Source organism: Tenebrio molitor, chromosome 5 (assembly GCF_963966145.1).
Source record: "Tenebrio molitor chromosome 5, icTenMoli1.1, whole genome shotgun sequence".
Taxonomy (NCBI): Eukaryota; Metazoa; Arthropoda; class Insecta; order Coleoptera; family Tenebrionidae; genus Tenebrio; species Tenebrio molitor.
In genome coordinates, this window is record NC_091050.1 from 18,384,893 (window position 1) to 18,403,137 (window position 18,245).

General features: G+C 35.4%; 1 protein-coding gene and 1 long non-coding RNA gene across 4 annotated transcripts in view; one reads left to right on the plus strand and one right to left on the minus strand.

Moving 5' to 3' along the window:
* Positions 1-3,218: 3,218 nt before the first annotated feature.
* Positions 3,219-5,020, minus strand: LOC138130132 (uncharacterized). The gene is made up of 3 exons (XR_011159506.1): positions 4,471-5,020; positions 3,987-4,208; positions 3,219-3,928 (listed from the first exon to the last, which is right to left on the minus strand). It is a non-coding gene; the product is annotated as an uncharacterized lncRNA (long non-coding RNA).
* A 711-nt stretch (positions 5,021-5,731) lies between these two features.
* The window catches only part of cnk (connector enhancer of ksr), a 29,210-nt gene continuing 16,696 nt past the window's right edge, over positions 5,732-18,245 (plus strand). For 2 of the 3 annotated variants that reach the window (XM_069046512.1, XM_069046513.1), the window contains exons 1-7: positions 5,732-5,947; positions 6,006-6,169; positions 6,220-6,570; positions 6,619-6,804; positions 6,855-7,105; positions 7,158-7,350; positions 13,139-13,889. In XM_069046512.1, the coding sequence (XP_068902613.1) occupies positions 5,890-5,947; positions 6,006-6,169; positions 6,220-6,570; positions 6,619-6,804; positions 6,855-7,105; positions 7,158-7,350; positions 13,139-13,889 (1,954 nt within the window). In that variant the 5' untranslated portion in view covers positions 5,732-5,889. The remainder of the gene's footprint in view (positions 5,948-6,005; positions 6,170-6,219; positions 6,571-6,618; positions 6,805-6,854; positions 7,106-7,157; positions 7,351-13,138; positions 13,890-18,245) is intronic. The other variant, XM_069046514.1, reaches the window with a different exon arrangement.

Genomic DNA, 18,245 nt, shown 5'->3' on the forward strand with positions numbered 1-18,245 from the left:
TGCAGGTTTCTTTTGAAAAATGGTTAATTCAATAAGTAGGTAAAATTACCTAAAATACATTATACTTTTTTTTTTACACAAAACACAATCACAATGAAGGTCGTGATGACGATACCACACACGTGATCGTGTCAGATTGACCAATGTGGGTCTTGGTTTGACTACTTGAGTGGCGAAAAGAACACCTGGGTTTCGAATTTTTCATTTACAGCACAAGTGCTTTCTACTTACAAGAAGTAATAAAAATAGGTACTAGGTACATATTACAAACATATTTTCACATGGTAGAAAAGTACGATTTGCAGAGGTAGGTACGTCCGAACTGCGTGGTGTCGAGACAGCGGCGGCCCTAGCCCTTTATCAGGGTGTAGAGCGAGATTGTCTTTCGGCGCCCTTTAGTCGACAACTTCGAATCAATTATAATAATATAATATATTAGTTATTTATGTATTAAGGGCGTAATAGCGTGTTATGGCTCTCGACTGACGTCTCGAGCCCCAATGTCACGCCGCGGACCACAAACGCTAATTATGCCCGTGGTACAAACAAAATTTTATGTCCGGTCGAAGTTTTGAATTTTATAATAATTTAGGTAGATTCAATTTTAAAAGAACGACACAAAAATCAGGAAGGTGGAATAAGCCAATTATTGTTATTACTGTAGTAACGGCATAAACAAGGGCGGCAATATATTTCAAACCAAGGTAAGAAAGTGCTTTCTTGCAGACCGCAGGCAAAGATTATAAACCGAGCCGTAGGCGAGGTTTGTAAGTGCCTAAGGTCTGCAAGTGCACTTTCTTAACAAGGTTTGAATACTATTTTTTTTCCTACCGGCACAACTTCGTTGAAAAAAGTCAAAAAAAGATGGTTATATTCCTGATTAAAACGAAAATTTTGAGAATTGAATAGTAGGCTGGGTTATTTGTTTAATTAACTTGTCATCGCATTTGAAGATTTGACGTTTGTTCGAAAATTTGATATAACCAGAAGTTGAAGTACCTACCTAGCTTATCTGTTTATTTTCCAGATTATATGATTGATCACCAACTTGTTTTATTGAATTGGCTTTCATTTATCGATAACTTATTTCACTTTTGACACTTTTGACATTTGTATTTTGGTACAGTTTTACCATAAACATTTCATGATTAACTTTCTTACCTTTGCGAGAAAGTTGAATTTTCTCACCTCAAATGAGGTGTCCACAGGCTACATTTCTAACCGGAAGGGAAAAAAACTTTTACAGCCCCGGGCTACAATATACTGAATTACGCCTAAAAACTAGTCCATAAGTAGGCAAAAATCGCCCGATCGGACATAAAATATAAAACATCTTCAAAAATCGGATTTTGGCGCCCCTTTCCACCTGGCGCCTAGAGCGGTCGCTCCTCTCGCTCTACCCCAGGGCCGCCACTGTGTCGAAAGGAGGAGAGAGTTTGTTTTAGTTTCTCCTCCTCAGGCTATGTTGGTGTTGACCTCGTCTTCATAGAAAAAAGACAATTCCAACGGAAACGGTCCACCAAGTTAAAAAAAAAAAATTATTAGCAATCACAATACAGCATATTCTATGATGTAATGTGCTATGGAACTTGCAAATGGCATGATGAGATCTCCTCCACTGAAAAGTCCTCTTCAACCGTGGAGGGAGAAAAGACTGGAGATGGCATTTCCTATGCTGCCCATGTTAAAAATCCGAACCCTCTAAAAGCACGTGCAACAACCTTTTATGACCCAGTCCACATTGCGCTAGATAAAGAAGCACAATGCGCCTGGAAGGAAGGCGAAGGAAGCCATTGGCCTAGCGTCTATATTCAGAAACCTTTTATGACTCTGTAGTTTTCGCGGGCGGGTACACTTATTTGAATTAGTGCCATCTCCAGTCTTTTCTCCCTCCACGTCTTCAACTCTCTTTCAGATCTGCTGGTCAATTCCCTTTCAACCTTCTATTGTTCCGAGGCTCAACCAACGGATGAAGTAAAATATATTCGTATAACATTTAGTGTGATGTTTTACCGCTTCTTTCTTTTGTAACGTCCTTAACATAAGGCACCTTTAACGTCTCAAATTCTATTAAATTAAACAAAAGGGTACTTAGAAACATAAAGCGGAAATTACATAAACAAAGAAATTCATCGGAAATACTATACTATCTGGTCCATTTAGCGTAGAAGAGATGTAAGAAGTACTTAAAACATTGAAGAACAGAAAAGCTGCGGGTTTTGACGGCATCTATCCTGAATTCATTAAACACCTGGGACGAATAGGTTTAACCTGGCTTAGGTCTTTTTTAATGACATACTTTCGACAGGTAAAATACCACCTGAATTCAAGAAAGCAAAAGTTATTGCGATATTAAAACCCAGAAAAACAGCTGGTGAAGCTTCGAGTTACAAAGTTACATAGAATCTGGCTTTCAAAAACGTCTAAAGACTGGAGTTGTTTTTGTTGATCTCACCGTAGCCTACGACACCGTCTGGAAAGATGGTCTAATAGGTACATAAATTGTACATATAACGTAACAGATATGTAGATAGCATACATTTGTCATAAAAAAAATGCACTCAACACAAACCCCACTGGCGAAGTCCCGTTTTAAATCTAGGGAAAAATTGAGAAGACTGCACCAGGTATCGTGCACTTTTGGGTGGCCGCGAGTTTACCTAGTGGAAATGATTGCTGCCGATCAGAAAATACCTAACTACCTAGGTACTTCTTATGACAGTAAAGCACAACGATAATGGGGAACTCCTCCAGGAAATCTGAAAAAGAATGAAGAAACTTCTGAAACTGAGGATGTCATGACTCATGAGGCTCTTGAGGTGATTTGTTGCAATATGTTTAGTTAAATAAAATAACAGTAAGGGTAATTTCAAGTTTTAGATTCCTATTGGATTTTCAGCACTGCCTGTAGAAGTTAAAAATAAGTCCAATTAGTATATTAAATAGAGTTGGCTCCTTCCTGGTTCTTAGGGGCGTTTGATAATAAGTAGGAAATTTCAGATTATTATCTATCAAGGAGTGTAAAAGGTTCCTATGTTTTTTATCTTACAGGTTGAGTTTTTGAGCTACCTTAGACCATTGTTTTCGGTGATAGAAATCAAATATTATTCACAAGTGAGATAAAGTACTCACAAGTGAGTAAATTTGACAGCTGTCAGTTTTAATTAACATTTGTAATTTTGTATTGAAAATACTATTTTGTTACAGAATATTATTTATTCAAAATTTTTACAAACTAGTTGAACACTTTAACCAATTACAAAATCTCTAATTCTTATTAATGGTAACATTAATAGTACAGTTCGTGTTGTTGAAGTAGATTTCTTTATCAGCATTGAAACCTACTTCCTTGTTCTGTTCCACAATCGTGATTTCATGGTTTACTATACTTGTAGAACTGCTACTCTCATTTCCAAGAATTTTTTTCGCAATACCAATTTTATTTTGTAGAGAATCCTCCACATATCCCTCAACGACAGTGTCACTCTTCCAGCCACCGAAACGCTTCAGACTTCAGAGTTCTCACATCGGCACCACAGTCAGACAACAAAGTAGCAGCCGATCTGCGAAATGCGTGTCCGGTATACATTTTGGAGTTTTCTAACTTCAAAAATGTTGCTATCAATTCTGGCATCTTTCCGAAACTGTTAATGCCAACGGGTTGCACCGTACATTTTCCACTTCGATAACAAAGAAATAGTCTCATTGTACTCAATTTCTTTGGGCGCAAATTAATATATTTGCGATATAAATTAATAGGATTAATTCCAAATCCAGTAGACAACATTGTGAAAGACCTTTTCTTATGGGTCTTTGTGAAAGGAATATGGATCAGGAGAAGATCGCCTTTGTCTTCTATGTCAGTGATACACATTTTTACTAATTCATCGCATCTACAGCCACCAGGAATTGCGACAACAGCCACAAGCTAAACAAATTATGGCAAAATTTAATACCTCGTTGACATACGTCAAATGTATACGTACTTTGATTAATAAAAACGTGTCATCGGGCGCGTTAAGAAGGAACTTGTCGATTTCATCCCTTGAGAAAATCAATGATTTTTTTGCTTCGTAACCAACATGTTGTTGTTTCAAAAAGGCGGTTAATTTGTTGTACTTCCCTATGTCCACATTCTCATGCACATTTAGCGCAGCTTTCAGCATTGAATACTGCGCCCAAAGAGATGACGACTTGTATTTTCGTGACTATGTATTTATAAAATACCACATGTATTAATACATAAGGTAGATAGGTAAACTCCGTACGGTGATAGATTGCACGTTTTTAAATTCTAGTTCCAAAACATAAAGCAGTGAAAAATACTAAACTCTCCATCTCAATTGTTTCACGTTATGTAGAAAACCGTTGTATCCCTGCAGATTAATTCCCGCCAAACCAGTTTCTGTGTCTGTCTTCTGTCAAAAAACGTGCAATCTATCAGAGTACGGAGTATACTACATAACTTACCTTTTGAACAAAATATGCCAATAAAATATCTTCCGTGTTAGCTGCCAAACAATTATCTGCCTTCCACTTTACGAACAGATTATACTCTTTTTCGTATATATGTTTCGACTTTACCGGAAGCAAACTGGAAACGGCAACTTCCACGTCTAATTGGATATTTTCCGGTAAAACATCCATTTTTATAATAACGTTTTACAAATTGTGAAAAAAACAACGACATTGTTTATTTCATAACTATGACAATCATTGGTAACTGCGAAAACTGATATATATACATATTCTACAAGCATACTACCTATTATAAACCATTCACGATTATTTCAAATTCGGACTATCTATGAAAATCTGACATTTTAGTTGGCAGTATTGTGATTTGTCTTAATAAATCTATTTTAGGTTATAATTCAACCGAACACTGCTCCCAAGTTGTTACATTTTTTAAATAATTGAACCCATTAGGAACAATAATCGTAAAATTGTAATTGAAATGAAACATACATATTTGTAGGGCAGTTCTGGGTAAATTCTTATTAGCTAAATTAATGACGGAATTGACAACAATGCGAATATTTAAAAACGAAACGTCATATGACATGACCTGACGCCAATCTAACAAAAAAATATCGCGGCCTCCTGCGTGTTTAAAATAATCGTGAACGGCATATATATTTTTATAGGTGAATATTTTAATTGAATGAAACTTCATTTTTTGGATAGTTGCACCTGTAAGATAAAACGTCGTATATCACACGTGATCGAAATGCCATTATGAAATTCGTGAGAAGTGTCCCACTCGTGCGAAGCGCACTCGTCGGTCAAAATTCTCACTCGCGTATAATGATGCATTTCTATCACTATCACTTATAATATAATATACTATTATATGTTGGCGATGCAAATGTTGGTCACTCCGAATTGACAATTCTGTGTTTGACAGTAAACATAGGCGTACACGTTTATTTTAGAAAATTAATTAACAATAAATGGGTTTGTGAACGCCAATGTATTGATTTAAACGTCAGCTTTGCTAATGCTAAAGCAATATTCCAATAATCTGTAGGTACTGCAATCGAAATTTATTTTGGTATTTTAAATTTTTATCAGCGTAAAATAATTTTAGTATCTTTATCGTTCGTGGGCATTGGTATTTGCGGAAGCTGTGCCAACCCACGAAATACCTACTTTACTGGTGCCAGCCTTCACCTTCAACCTTTACTCATCCGAACCCTTGGAATTTACCTAGCATTCCACTTACTAGATGGAGCCACATAGTTTCATTCATGTGACAAGATAATGACAATGACAAGTTCATTCATGTTTTGCCAACATAAATAATGCGGATAAAAACGATGGATATTGAAAGATAATTTACAGTGAACCGCCTAGAAAACACAGAAAGAAACATCGAAAACCCCAAAAATGGCGTACGTGAATGTGAGGGACTGGTCTGTGGACCAGGTGACAGACTGGTTAAAAGGCAAGTTAATTTTGAACCTCCAAGGATAACATAACCTAAAAGTCGTCTGAATTTTTAGGCCTAGATAGTATTATTTTGCAATATACGACTTCGTTTTTGAACAATGGGGTAACAGGACATCAACTACTCAGCCTAAGAGCGGAAGACTTGTACAATTTAGGAGTTAAAAGCCTGGGGCATCAGGAAGTTATCCTCGAGTCAGTGGAACACTTGAGGCACTTTGTAATATTTTTGATTATTGTTTGAGTCTCTAGTAATAATCAGTTTTGTAGCACTTTGAACTAGACAAAGAAAACCTGCAAATGCTAGCTCTGAGGGTGTCATGTGCCTCTAATTCGTTATTCAAAGAGTTGTTATTAGTTGACGATGATTGTCCGTTAGTCTCTACTCATACAATGGCAGATGTCCACAATATTATTACGACAATCAAACCTTTAGTCTGTTGGTTGGACCGCGCTCCGTTTTTAGGCGACAAAGATTACATAGACTGCAAGTCACAATTGCTAGAATTGGGCTTCGAGATGGCTACGATGGCACACAGAGGAAAATTTTCGATGAAACCCGTCAGCGGGATCAAGAAGATTTGTGAAAAAATTACCAAACTTGCCGACCACATAATTCAAGTAATGATATTGAAAAATTTCGAATTTTTTTTTATGATAAAATTGCAGGAAATTTCCGATCCAATGATATTACAACCGGCCTCACTCGATCTTGCCACTTTGAAGAAAAAGGAGCAAGAATTCGGATTTTTTATTTCGCCAAATAATCACGCAATCCATCAGATTGCCGAAATTAAATACGGCTCGCCAGCACACGGCAGTACAAAAATTGAAGAAGGCGACGAGATCGTCCAGGTAAATATCCTTCATTGCAAGTGTGATTGTTTTTGATTGGTCAATTCCAGGTCAATTATCAGACTGTCGTGGGTTGGCAGCGCAAAAACGTCATGATTTTGTTGCAAGACTCCCCCCCAGAAATCGTGTTGACGTTGAAGAAGCGACCGCGCCACACCAAGGTGTACGGACAGATTTACATGAAGCCCTATCGCTTGCCCAGTAAGAAGCTCGACGGTCAGCCCTATTTCCGATGGAATGACAGCATACCACCCCCTAGACTGCTTCCTATTCACAATTTGTCTCCAATCAATATTCCCAAGTAATTACTTGAAACGACAATTTGTGGCGTAAATTATGAGAGACCGTTGCAGGTTGCCTCCGGTTATCGAGCCTCCGGATGTCGAAACCGAATTGAGCAGTAGTGACGACAGCGAACCTCCCGACAGTCCGCTAGATGGTAGCGGAAGAATGTACCCGTTGAAGCCGAGGCCAATCTTGCAACGGCGTAACACCATCACTGGGGCGACGCCTACAAGCAAGAGGCCGTATCCGTCACTGGAACAGGTACTGTAATTTATTTTTCGGTCACAAGTGAGTGCTAAGATTCCTATATTGAATGGAAAATAGCAATAATAAATACTGCAACAGTAGGTCATAATAAAGTAATTAATGCTAAATAAATTAGTAAGTATTATACTCATAAAAGGAAGTATCCGCTCGTATAGGACTTTTTCTCTCTGACATTTTTATTATTAGTACACTTACATGAAGTTAAAAGAGTGCTAAAAGACATTTAAAATATTTACTACTGTGGTTATTAATAAATATTTTGATACTTAAAGAATTCGCCTACAATCGTACTTTGTTTCGGAAAATAATTCAAGCTGCAACGAATCTAAATAATGAAACTGTTAAATTAAATCACTGTTAAACATTTAATTTATACAAAAAATAAATCGTGAAATTTATATTGACGTGATAGAACGTCAAACAATTTAAAATAACAACTATTAATTCAACATTCAATTTAGCAGCTTTGGAGATTAATATTATAATCCAGACAGAAATAATATTAACTCCGCATACCACCAAGAGCTTAGTGGCATAGCTTTTTTATCGTTTGTTTTTTAACAGTGGCACCAAAACTGACAATTTCTGAAATGGAGAAACAGGTTTTCAAACAAACGAAGAAGTGTGTGACAATAGTTTTAACATATCTCAAGTTGTGGGTATTCTATTATAATTATAATTAATCTGTCGTGGGGTGAATGGTGCTCGTGTGGCGTAGCGTTAACTGATGATTTGGTTTTCTGAGATATCGGTATTGTAACATAGCGGCCATAATGAAACGATAAATGACGTAACAAAAATGTTTTTGTGGGCGTTTTTCGGATATTAAAGGTGTAAAAATGCGTGTCCGCGGTTGACGTTTACACCAACAGATTTATTTGTGTAATTTTGTTGGCGAATTTTCCAATAAAGTTTGTGCGACCGCTTTGTGCAAATTCTTCCACATATTTTTTTGATGCAAGTGAAGTTAGAGGGAATATTTTTATACATTCGACGAACATCTTGACCGCCGATGCTATTATACCTGCGATGCTTAGTTTCGGAGCTGTGAGCGTTACAAATTACATTACATTCTCGGTGTGTGATCTGTAGGTAAAACGTCACCAAGAAAATAATTTTCAATATGAATAATTTGAAGCCAACCCACGCTATTTGCGAGGGTGGGGGCTGGTTGTTAAATACCACCTACTCGGAATAATTCACAAGACTTTTATAAATGAGGCCAACAAACCTAATTCAAATTCAAAATCAATGCATTTTTTGGTCGTTCGAACATGTCAAAAATACCAGCAACTGAAGTCACCAAAATACAGTGAGATGCAGTTGAAAGTAATTTCTGGAAGGTGTAGAGAAAGAAATAACAGTCTGAAATTGTCAGAGAAAGTTTTGGTATTGTACAGTTGCGGAAATAAAATTTCGGGCAGTATTGTCAATATCATAACATAAACTTTAAAACAACCTTTACGTTAATAACCTCATTTTTTACTCTTGTCTTTTTGACTTACATATTTGCATTCAAAAATAAGCAACATTTGATTTTTGAATATCAGTCATGATGACAGTAAAAGGTGGTTTACAGAGATTTTGTTGAAGTGACAGAAATTTTAATTCCGCAACTGTATGATCTAAACGCTTTACTTTTGGGTCTAATGTCAGCAATAGTACAGGGTTATTCTAAATGATTGTAGTCCAAGTAGGCGTAAAAACTGAATGTAAAATTATGGTTGCCGCTCCGTATAAAAAACATCAAAATGATGTAGGTAAATAATTGAGTACACGTCGTTCACACAGGAGTTAAAATGGGTGCGTTTTTTTGCTCAACGGAAGAATCTGCCTCTGTCAGAAGTGTCGTTTTATTGGTCGCGGAAGATTCTCTCCGAGCATCTCTCTTTTCTGCCATCAAATTAGATGGCAGAGAAAGCAGGAAAGTTGCAAGGTTGCAAAGAGTCAATAGTGCAACCGAAACGACAAAAATGTTCATTTAGCCACATCCTCTGCGCAGAATCACAGTTGCCTTTTGTTTAACATGTTGTATAATATCATAGTGTTATTGTTATTATTCATGGCAAAAAAGTAAACACTTATTACTAATGAAGGTATGTGTGTTTGTGGACTGTCAAAGACAATGCAACAAAAAAACGTCCGATTTAGCGACTGTGGGAAGTTTCTCTTTTGGAAGAATCTTCAACTTCTAGAAGATTGCAAAAAAACGCACCCATTGGGTGCAAAACAACTCAACAACACAAAACACACAACACAAAAATTGACAGTTTACGTGAAAGCGTCAAAAATTTCATAACATGGGCATGTCCTGTTTCGACTACAATCATTTAGAATAACCCTGTATATTAATCTATGAATGTCAGGTATCAAACAAAAGACAAGAGCCAAGTTCCCAATGAAGTCAAGTTTGGGGCAAAAACAATTACATACTAAAAAAATATTAGAAATTTTAGACTTAATTGTATTTTTTTGAAGTGAAACATCTTTAGCGAGGGTAAATCCTAAAGACCTTGAAATATTCAAGATGAAACGCTAGTGAATAGCGCATCCATCCGTACATCCGTCAATTGTTTATAAGGTTATGTCTCATTTGATATAAGTATCTGTTATTTGTGAGCAAGCTAACGATACTTAATACATAATTAATTTGCTATGCAAATTAATATTTGGTGTAGGCCCCTTGTTTATTGCAATTTTCGGTTCATTGATAACACTACGCCAATGATTTTTTACAAAATTACAATAGAAAAATAATGATATAAACTGTTCCGTGGCCGCAACTGTACAATTTTCATCTCTTCTTTTCATTATTCCTGAACAAAAGGAGAACTCCAATTTGAATTTAAAAAAAAAAACAACTTAAATTAACCACGAGATTTTGTAAAGTCTATTTTTTAATCAAAGAACCACGACCTATTGATTTAGGTTTGTAAATATAAAATTTTACTAAATTTAGGGAATTTAATGATATTTATTGGCTGTACCAGCCAACGTCTGTCATTTTTAATGTCCTTGAAAGTACGCAAACTCGCAGCTAAAATTTGAACGTGTTATTAAAAATGCCTCACAAAGTAAGATATTTATTAAACTCTCAAATTGGTTGTTGTTAGTTGTTATTAACTTTATTAACATGCCGCGATACTAATATCTCTAATAACCTCAATTTTTATATGATGAGATTTTTCACCCTATGTCAAAAGTGTACAATGTTGTCAGCTCTATTTTGGGTGTAAATTGCGGTGTTGTGGTTCTTTGATTAAAAAATAGACTATATTTCTTTCGTAACATTTTCTTTTTTCTGAAAAAAAAATCTGGATAATAATCTGATTGAATATTAAACAACTAAGTATCGCATAATCTATGGATTACGAAGAGGATTTAATAACAGTTATTACTATTGTCACTTAAGTAATACAGCCAATTCGATAGAATATTACTCAACCATCATGTCAAAATTAAATTTAAACAGTCATGAAAATAGTATTTTTTAAATTATTTTGTTAATGTCAATGGCAATTATATCGACAACAACCTAAATAACAAGTTAGAAACGATCAAGAAAAATTGTGGAAAAAGTAAAAAAAAATCATTGCACCATACAAAGTGTAAGTAATATTACAAGTGCAACTACATATTACAGTGTTGTACTTTTGTGTTTAATAAAATTTACTTAATACAGTTTATTGTTTTTTCTCGGATAGTTTTAGATAAGTATAAGATACGACTCGCGTGTAATGGCTATTACCCACTCAGATGATTTCATCACTCGCTGGCGCTCGTGGTGCCAGTTTCTTCCTTGTAGGTAGTAGCTGTCATTACACGCTCATTGAATAATATGTATATTATTATACAATTGGAATGTTGTGCAATATTAAACGCCAATATTAAATTCTCCTCAAAAGATTTTATAATCACGTGGTTTCTCCACCAAGTTTATCCAACGATGCAACCATCAGCACACGAATGGATAACGAGTTGCGTAGAATTTGTAAGTATTTTTTTGCTGCCATAAAATATTTACTACCTACTGGCAAGCAAAATTAAAAAAAATATGAATCACTGACATTTACATATTTACGTGAAAAATGAATTTCTGTAAAATAAAAATAATGCTTTAATAAATTCACATGTACCCAGGGGTTTCTTAACAAATTTAAATATTTATTAAACGGATGTATGTACAATTAGTATAAAAAATAAAATTTACGTGTAACTTGTTATTTGTGGAGTTTATAAGCGATGTTATTAGTAACCGAATTCATTTAGATCGTGATCAAGAGCGCACGGTGAATCTCTTTATTATGAAGTCGTTAAAGGTAGATATTTTATATTTACATATATGGTTTTTCGAGTATTTTATCTAACCGCATATAGATTTTTTGTACTAATTTTAATTTGAAATTGTCACGGCAATTGTATTTTTTGTCACGAGTAGGATGATTGTATATTTTTGTTGTGCACCTATTTCTGGTCGTAAAAGTATTGAAACTTGAAACATAAAATAATCTTATACGTTGATAGTTATTGACAAAATGTAAAAAGGTTTGGGTTTAACAAACTGCATTTTTGAGAAGGAATTATTTTTCACTAAAAATCTAGCTGATGTGAAATTGATTTTTAATTTTTACATAGAGTACATAACTAAATCGAAAGTCTTTCTAGCACTCCCTTAGACCCTCTTAGTGTAAATTAAGGATGTATTCTAGTCTAGATCTAGAATATAATTTTTACTGTTTTTAATTTTTTTTTAAACTTAATCCGTTTACATATTGTCGGTCTTTTGTATATAAATGGTTTAATGTCGTGCGCTAGGGCAATTTGAATGTGCGGTGTAAATATCGAGCGATCAAATTAATTTGTAATCGAGTTATCCATGAATCCGAAATCGTATGTCGTTTCTTGAACAAAAAACACAGCTTAAAACATAGGTTAGATCTGGGCATATCAATCGAAAAAACATACGGATTCAAATCCATGGATGACTCGATTACAAATTAATTTGATCGCTCTTTATGTATTCAATGAAAAAAAAATTCGGCGTGAGCACAATGGTGTCCATGTGGCGTGGCGTTAACTAACATCCTTCTAAGTTTACGGTGTTGCCGGATTTTCCAAGTGATTATTGTCCAATTTTGTTGCCCCCCTAGATCATCCAGCGTAACATTCAAGTATTTTCTTTTTTAATCACAATTTTTTAAAACGTTATTTTTGCTATTATTAAGTTTAATTTCTCGATTTCTATTTCTTTTGAAAGTCGTTTTACTTCTCGTAATCCAAAATCTAATAAAATGTTATTTTATTGCATTGCAAGCTTGAAAGCGTTTTTTTTTTTCACAAAAGATCCAACAATTTGTATTTTCACACTAAACTAAATTGTTTAGTTTTTGTTAATTTTTCGGCTACGAAACGAACATTTACAATTCCGAATGTATTTACTGAAATCGATGCTTTTTTCCGACTTACCTGGAGAAGAATTTTCACGAGGAATTATTCGTGATGATTGTCCGACAATTCGTGACATACTCAAGAGACGTACACACGTGTATATGCTTCAGTCCCAAGAATATAGCCTAAAAAGAGCTAAAATTCGTGGAACGCTGATTCATTCTTCTTTATCAGAATTTCACACAACCATATCAACGTTCCAACTCCCAGACTCCTTCACATCCTCCCGCGATAACCGACTTAATTCTGCGGCAACACGCCAGTCATGTTTTGGTCGAAAAACGAAAACGTCGCGTCAGCTTTGTGCCTTTTAATTTATTTTTTTTAAATGCAGTATTGGCAAATATGGAAAGACCATGCCGTATCAACCCACTCGAGCTCGTACAACATCGACAAGACTAACTTCGAATCGGACTCGAACTTCCACCGCGACAAGAGCGCCTCGTGCAATCTGGGACTCGACCTGGGCCCCAGACCGACCACCGTCATCGGCATCCCCCCGAACCGCAACAGGACCTCGTTCCGGAACGAGCTGAAGGAGAAGTCGCCCAAGAAGAAGGTGAACTTTCAAGAGAAGAAGAACGACCCTGTCGAGAAGAAAGACGTCTGCAGCAGCAACCTGAGCGAGGAGAAGAGCGTCAGCGTGGTCAGCCTGGCGAGCTTGACCAACGAGAACATAGCGTTCATAGACGAGGGGCGCGAGTTGACCGACAGGACGAGCATGGTCACGGAGAGCGACGACGCGAAGCGGGACTGCGATCACCTGCAGATCACCCACGAGAAGGTCAAAGATGCGGTGCTGGCCGAAGTGAAGATACACGACATCATCAAGAAATTCGACGAGCACAAGCAGGAGACGGTCGTCAAGCCGAAGATTTATCCGCGCTCGCAGATCAAGAAGCCGCCTGACGTGCCCCAGAAGCCGGATTCGAGCAAGAAGCCGGTGGTGCCGCCGAGGAGCGTCACGACGAAGATCAGGGGGAGGCTGGACAAGAGTCACAGCACTCCGGCGTACGATTTGACGGGGGATGAAAACGTGCCGGTGGAGAAGTTCGTGGTGGAGAAGACGCAAGCGGAAATCATAGGTCAGTTTTTAGTAGTACCTACCATTTGATTACTGATTCCGTTTGTTGGGGTTGTGATAACAGTCTGTTTGTGCTTTATTCGAACAACTTCCTTTTTGTTACTGGTAAAATGCAAAAAATAATGGGAGGCAAAGATTTTTTAAATTATTTGTAACAAAGAAATAGTGTTCATCGGGATTGACAGGTTTGTCTCCTGTGGTACCGCATATTTGTCTTCAGATCGTTAATTAATTATAATAAAATTCGTTACTTTGTATGTAAATATGTCGTTAATAAAAGGAAAAAATACAACTTTTATGTACCATGTCCACCCTAAAGATTTTGAATACTATTTGGGAGGTCAAGATAAATTGATTGATTGTCAGTCCCTGGTGCCTGAATTATTTCTGAAAAATTTTCGAGCTTGCGAATTCTTTTGTTGTTGAGGAAATAAGCACGAGTCGCAGACGAGTGTCATATTCTGCGACAACTACAAAAGCGTGAGTGAAGAAAGGGGAACAATTTACGAAAGTAGTTCACATGCACGTGGGAGATTCTACAAGAAAATTTCAGGCCAATGCCAAGTGATTGGTTGAGGAGATATATTTATTTTGAACTTGAGTAACAGTGATTTAAAAAAAAAAAATGGAAAAAAATCACTTATTAACTTTAAGAAATGATAAAACATTTCCGGAAAATTTTGTTGTTGCCGTGACAATCGTACCAAACCGCCTGGAACTGTCGAGTTCTTCCTGGGAAGATCACCACGAGTCGATGATAAAAGTCCAGAAAATGAATTTCCTCTGGAAGTTAAAACCAGTACGACAGAGATTCGGCTGGAGATCGCATATAATGTTTGACATTTAAAAATTTGAAAAATTTGACTTTACTTTTCTCGTAACCAAGGAAACAAAACGCAAACAATAAATAAGCAACGCCATTACCGTATCAGTGTGTGGGAAATTTTTTCACAAAATTGTGATAAACTTGTAAATGGAGCATATACTAAAATATAGTATTATCCCATTATGCCAATACAACGTGAATGCATTTTATATCGAGTGTTGATTTAAATTTCTCCCTCAAAGTAGGCGTTGAAGAGTCGGTTGTGAACGCACCACGGATTACAGATCACGAATCAGCTGTTTAAATTTAACCTTACTTTTTGCGTTGTTTATGTTTTTTGTTTTTACTCTGCAGACGGGCGATGAAAATGAATATGTACCGCGCATGATTTTCTGAAATCATCCTGAAGAAGATTTTATTGGTGGATAAGTCAAAAATTCTCAAGTCTGGACGAAATAAAATAAAATTTTGAATCAGCTTGTTAATAATGTTTGGGAAAATTTAATTTCTTTTCTAGTCGACATTATTTGTGTGAAATAAAAATCTGTCATGTAAATCATAATTATTAATTAGAAAGGCATCGGATATGAATGTGTCGGACATTTTTTGTATTATGAGAATAATAATAATCTATTGCAGAATTCTATTCTTCTATTTCAAATACACAAAATCCATTCAAAAATCAAAAAACCACCAGCGTCGCATTTTCCGCGATAATTACTATCGGCAACGCTGTTTAGTGTAAAATTTGGTAAGAATTGTAATTTTGAGGTTAAGTGTTTATAAAATGTTTAAGTAAAAATAATAAGAATCAATAAATAAATGAAACGTGCTGCTAATAAAACAATATGAACGAAATTCAAAGCAATTGAATTTTATTTTGAATAAATATCATAATTTATAGTTACCAACATAGTATGAAAAAATATCTACCTAGGGTTTTTGAAACTTTTACCACCCTAAAGCAACAAGTGGTGGTTTTTTGATTTTTGAATGGACTTTATATCGTTTCTCTGGGACCGTTACTGAATACATATTATAATGTAATGTTTCTAATGGTAACAAACTGTTTCCACAGTCTTCTGGTTTTTCATATTGTATTGGAGCTTATTTTGAAGCAAAATGTTTTCTATTTCTTGTCATAAGTTTCAGTTTGTTTGAGATAATCTTCAGTACAGTAATTCGGAAACGTTTTTGTAACGTTTATGTTTGCCACGGTCGTCTTCATTTGGAGGATTTACCTAGGTACATTGATACAGATTTTTTTAACATTACGTGGTACACTTGGTGGTCTTTTGCTCCAATAGGTATATTGAATCGTCTAGTCAAAACATCCCATAAAATTTGGTGTTTCCGCGTATGAGATCGACAGTTGTGACTACGACACCATTGTTTTTTATCCTAATTAATTGGATCTGCTTTTCTCTCACATGCATAGAGTTTTGAAAAAAATCTTGTTTTTACTAGGAATTCATTTTTTGTTGTTCCACTTTGTCATCGTCGTTGGTGTTGAGTAATTAAATAATAATTTTGTAACGATCGTTCATTTTCTTTTCTTTTTCTTGTGAAATCTTAAATGATTCGCTGTGAGATAGCATCGCTGGAAAATTTCCCAAAAATCACAACCAAATGCTAGAGACACCACAATCCCTTGTCAATGTTGTTGGATGCTTTATTTGCCCTACGGGCTTGCGAATTCCTGATTATAAAAATACAATTCCAAAAAACAAAACAAAAAAAATTACGTTTTTATTGCTATCCCCCACCTATTTCTATTCTTTCCCTCCTTTTCCATCGTAGTTGGCTGGGCGATTAATTTTAGGTGTGCCGCTTTTCATGCATACATTCCTACATGACAGTTGATTTCCGGCGGTAAAAACTACCACCAAAACCGCCACCTAGTCTGCGATACTAGTCTGTCTGTTACTAGGCTAGCGGCACATCCAAAATTTGTGTGGTTTTCTACGCCAACTACGATGTTAGAACGAGTGATACATCATTGCAGCGTTTATCAAAATTCCAAGAAACGCACTATTACGCATCGAACATTTTTCAACGCTTATTGTGAATACATTCCAGATGTTAAAATTGCAAATAATGAACTGTAAGTCAGTAGAGGTTAATTTGGACATACCCAAAAATATTTGACTTTTACACCGTATACGATATTAAATAAAAAATAATAAGAGCTGTTAGATCATGTTTTTAGAAATATGTTTTTAAAGAGTACATTTTCTATACGTGTGAACTAAAACGTTACTTCGAAACGTTTGTTTCTTATGAGATTATTGTAGATACATTAATTATTATTGATAAATAAAAACATTGTTCATCTGGTAAATCGTGCTTTTTCCGTTGTTACTAAAGGATCCATCCCAATAATTTGTTCTTCGTTCTATTTATTAGCTCTTCACACTTATATCTGTGTTACATTAACATTTTTATTTTTATTATGTTACTAATATTTTTCTTTATACGTTGAAATTTTGTACAGTTATGTAATGTTAAACTAGTTTTGTATATATAGTCGTTTTCAATGACATCCATGCTGTCAGTATGACAGTATGTTGGCATCACTTACTGTTTCAGTTTAGTAATTTTGAATTTCCTGATTTGGTAATTTACCTTCACGCGGCAAATTCAAATTGTTATCTATGATTTCCGATAAAGCTAAGCAAATATGTAGTCTGATTCAGATTTTGGGGATGACTTAGTTTAACCATGTTTTACACCATGTTGAAGATTGAGTTTTATTGTTTGTTGTTGATGTTTCACGAAATATAAATTTTCTTTTACCATAACCTCAATTTCTTGTTTGACATTTTTTTAACTAGAATTTTCTTATACTCTGATGTCATTGAAAACGACTGTAGTGTTTTTTATTATTTATTAACGATAATAATAATTAGAGATGTTTACATAACGAATTTCTAGTTATGTTGGCTTGTTAACATGTTTGATTGTACAATAGATTCGTTTTCCTTCCAAGGTATACTTCTTCTGTTTTGTTGATGCCTGATTAGTATTATTATGAATTAATATTGTTATTGTGTTCTGACCCATTACACCGACGACACATCCGGCATCCAGGCCGGATTCATTTATCATTTTATTATTATTGGTGAAATAGCTTCGACATTTTTTTAAGCAGGTTAACCGTTCTAATTTACACAAAGTGTAAGACATAATTACAAGAAGTCGATGGACTCGTTGAAAATGAAAATTACCATAGCCGTGAAGGTTTAAGTACATATATTTCTACTTACTTATACAGTAAACCCTCGATAAGACGAACTCGAAGGGACCAGGATATTATATGTTCGTAGTAACGAAGTTCGTCATAACCGAGTTATTACATGGATATACAAAGCGTCTCTAAAAAAACGTATATCAAGAGTTGTGTGGAATTGTCCTTAGCGGAAATGTTGCTCCCAGTTTAGTGATTTTAGGATAGTACCCTAGATATTCACATTCGACCTATACCGTTGAAAAGCTTGTCGAAAAAGCTTTCGACCAATGCAATAATAAATA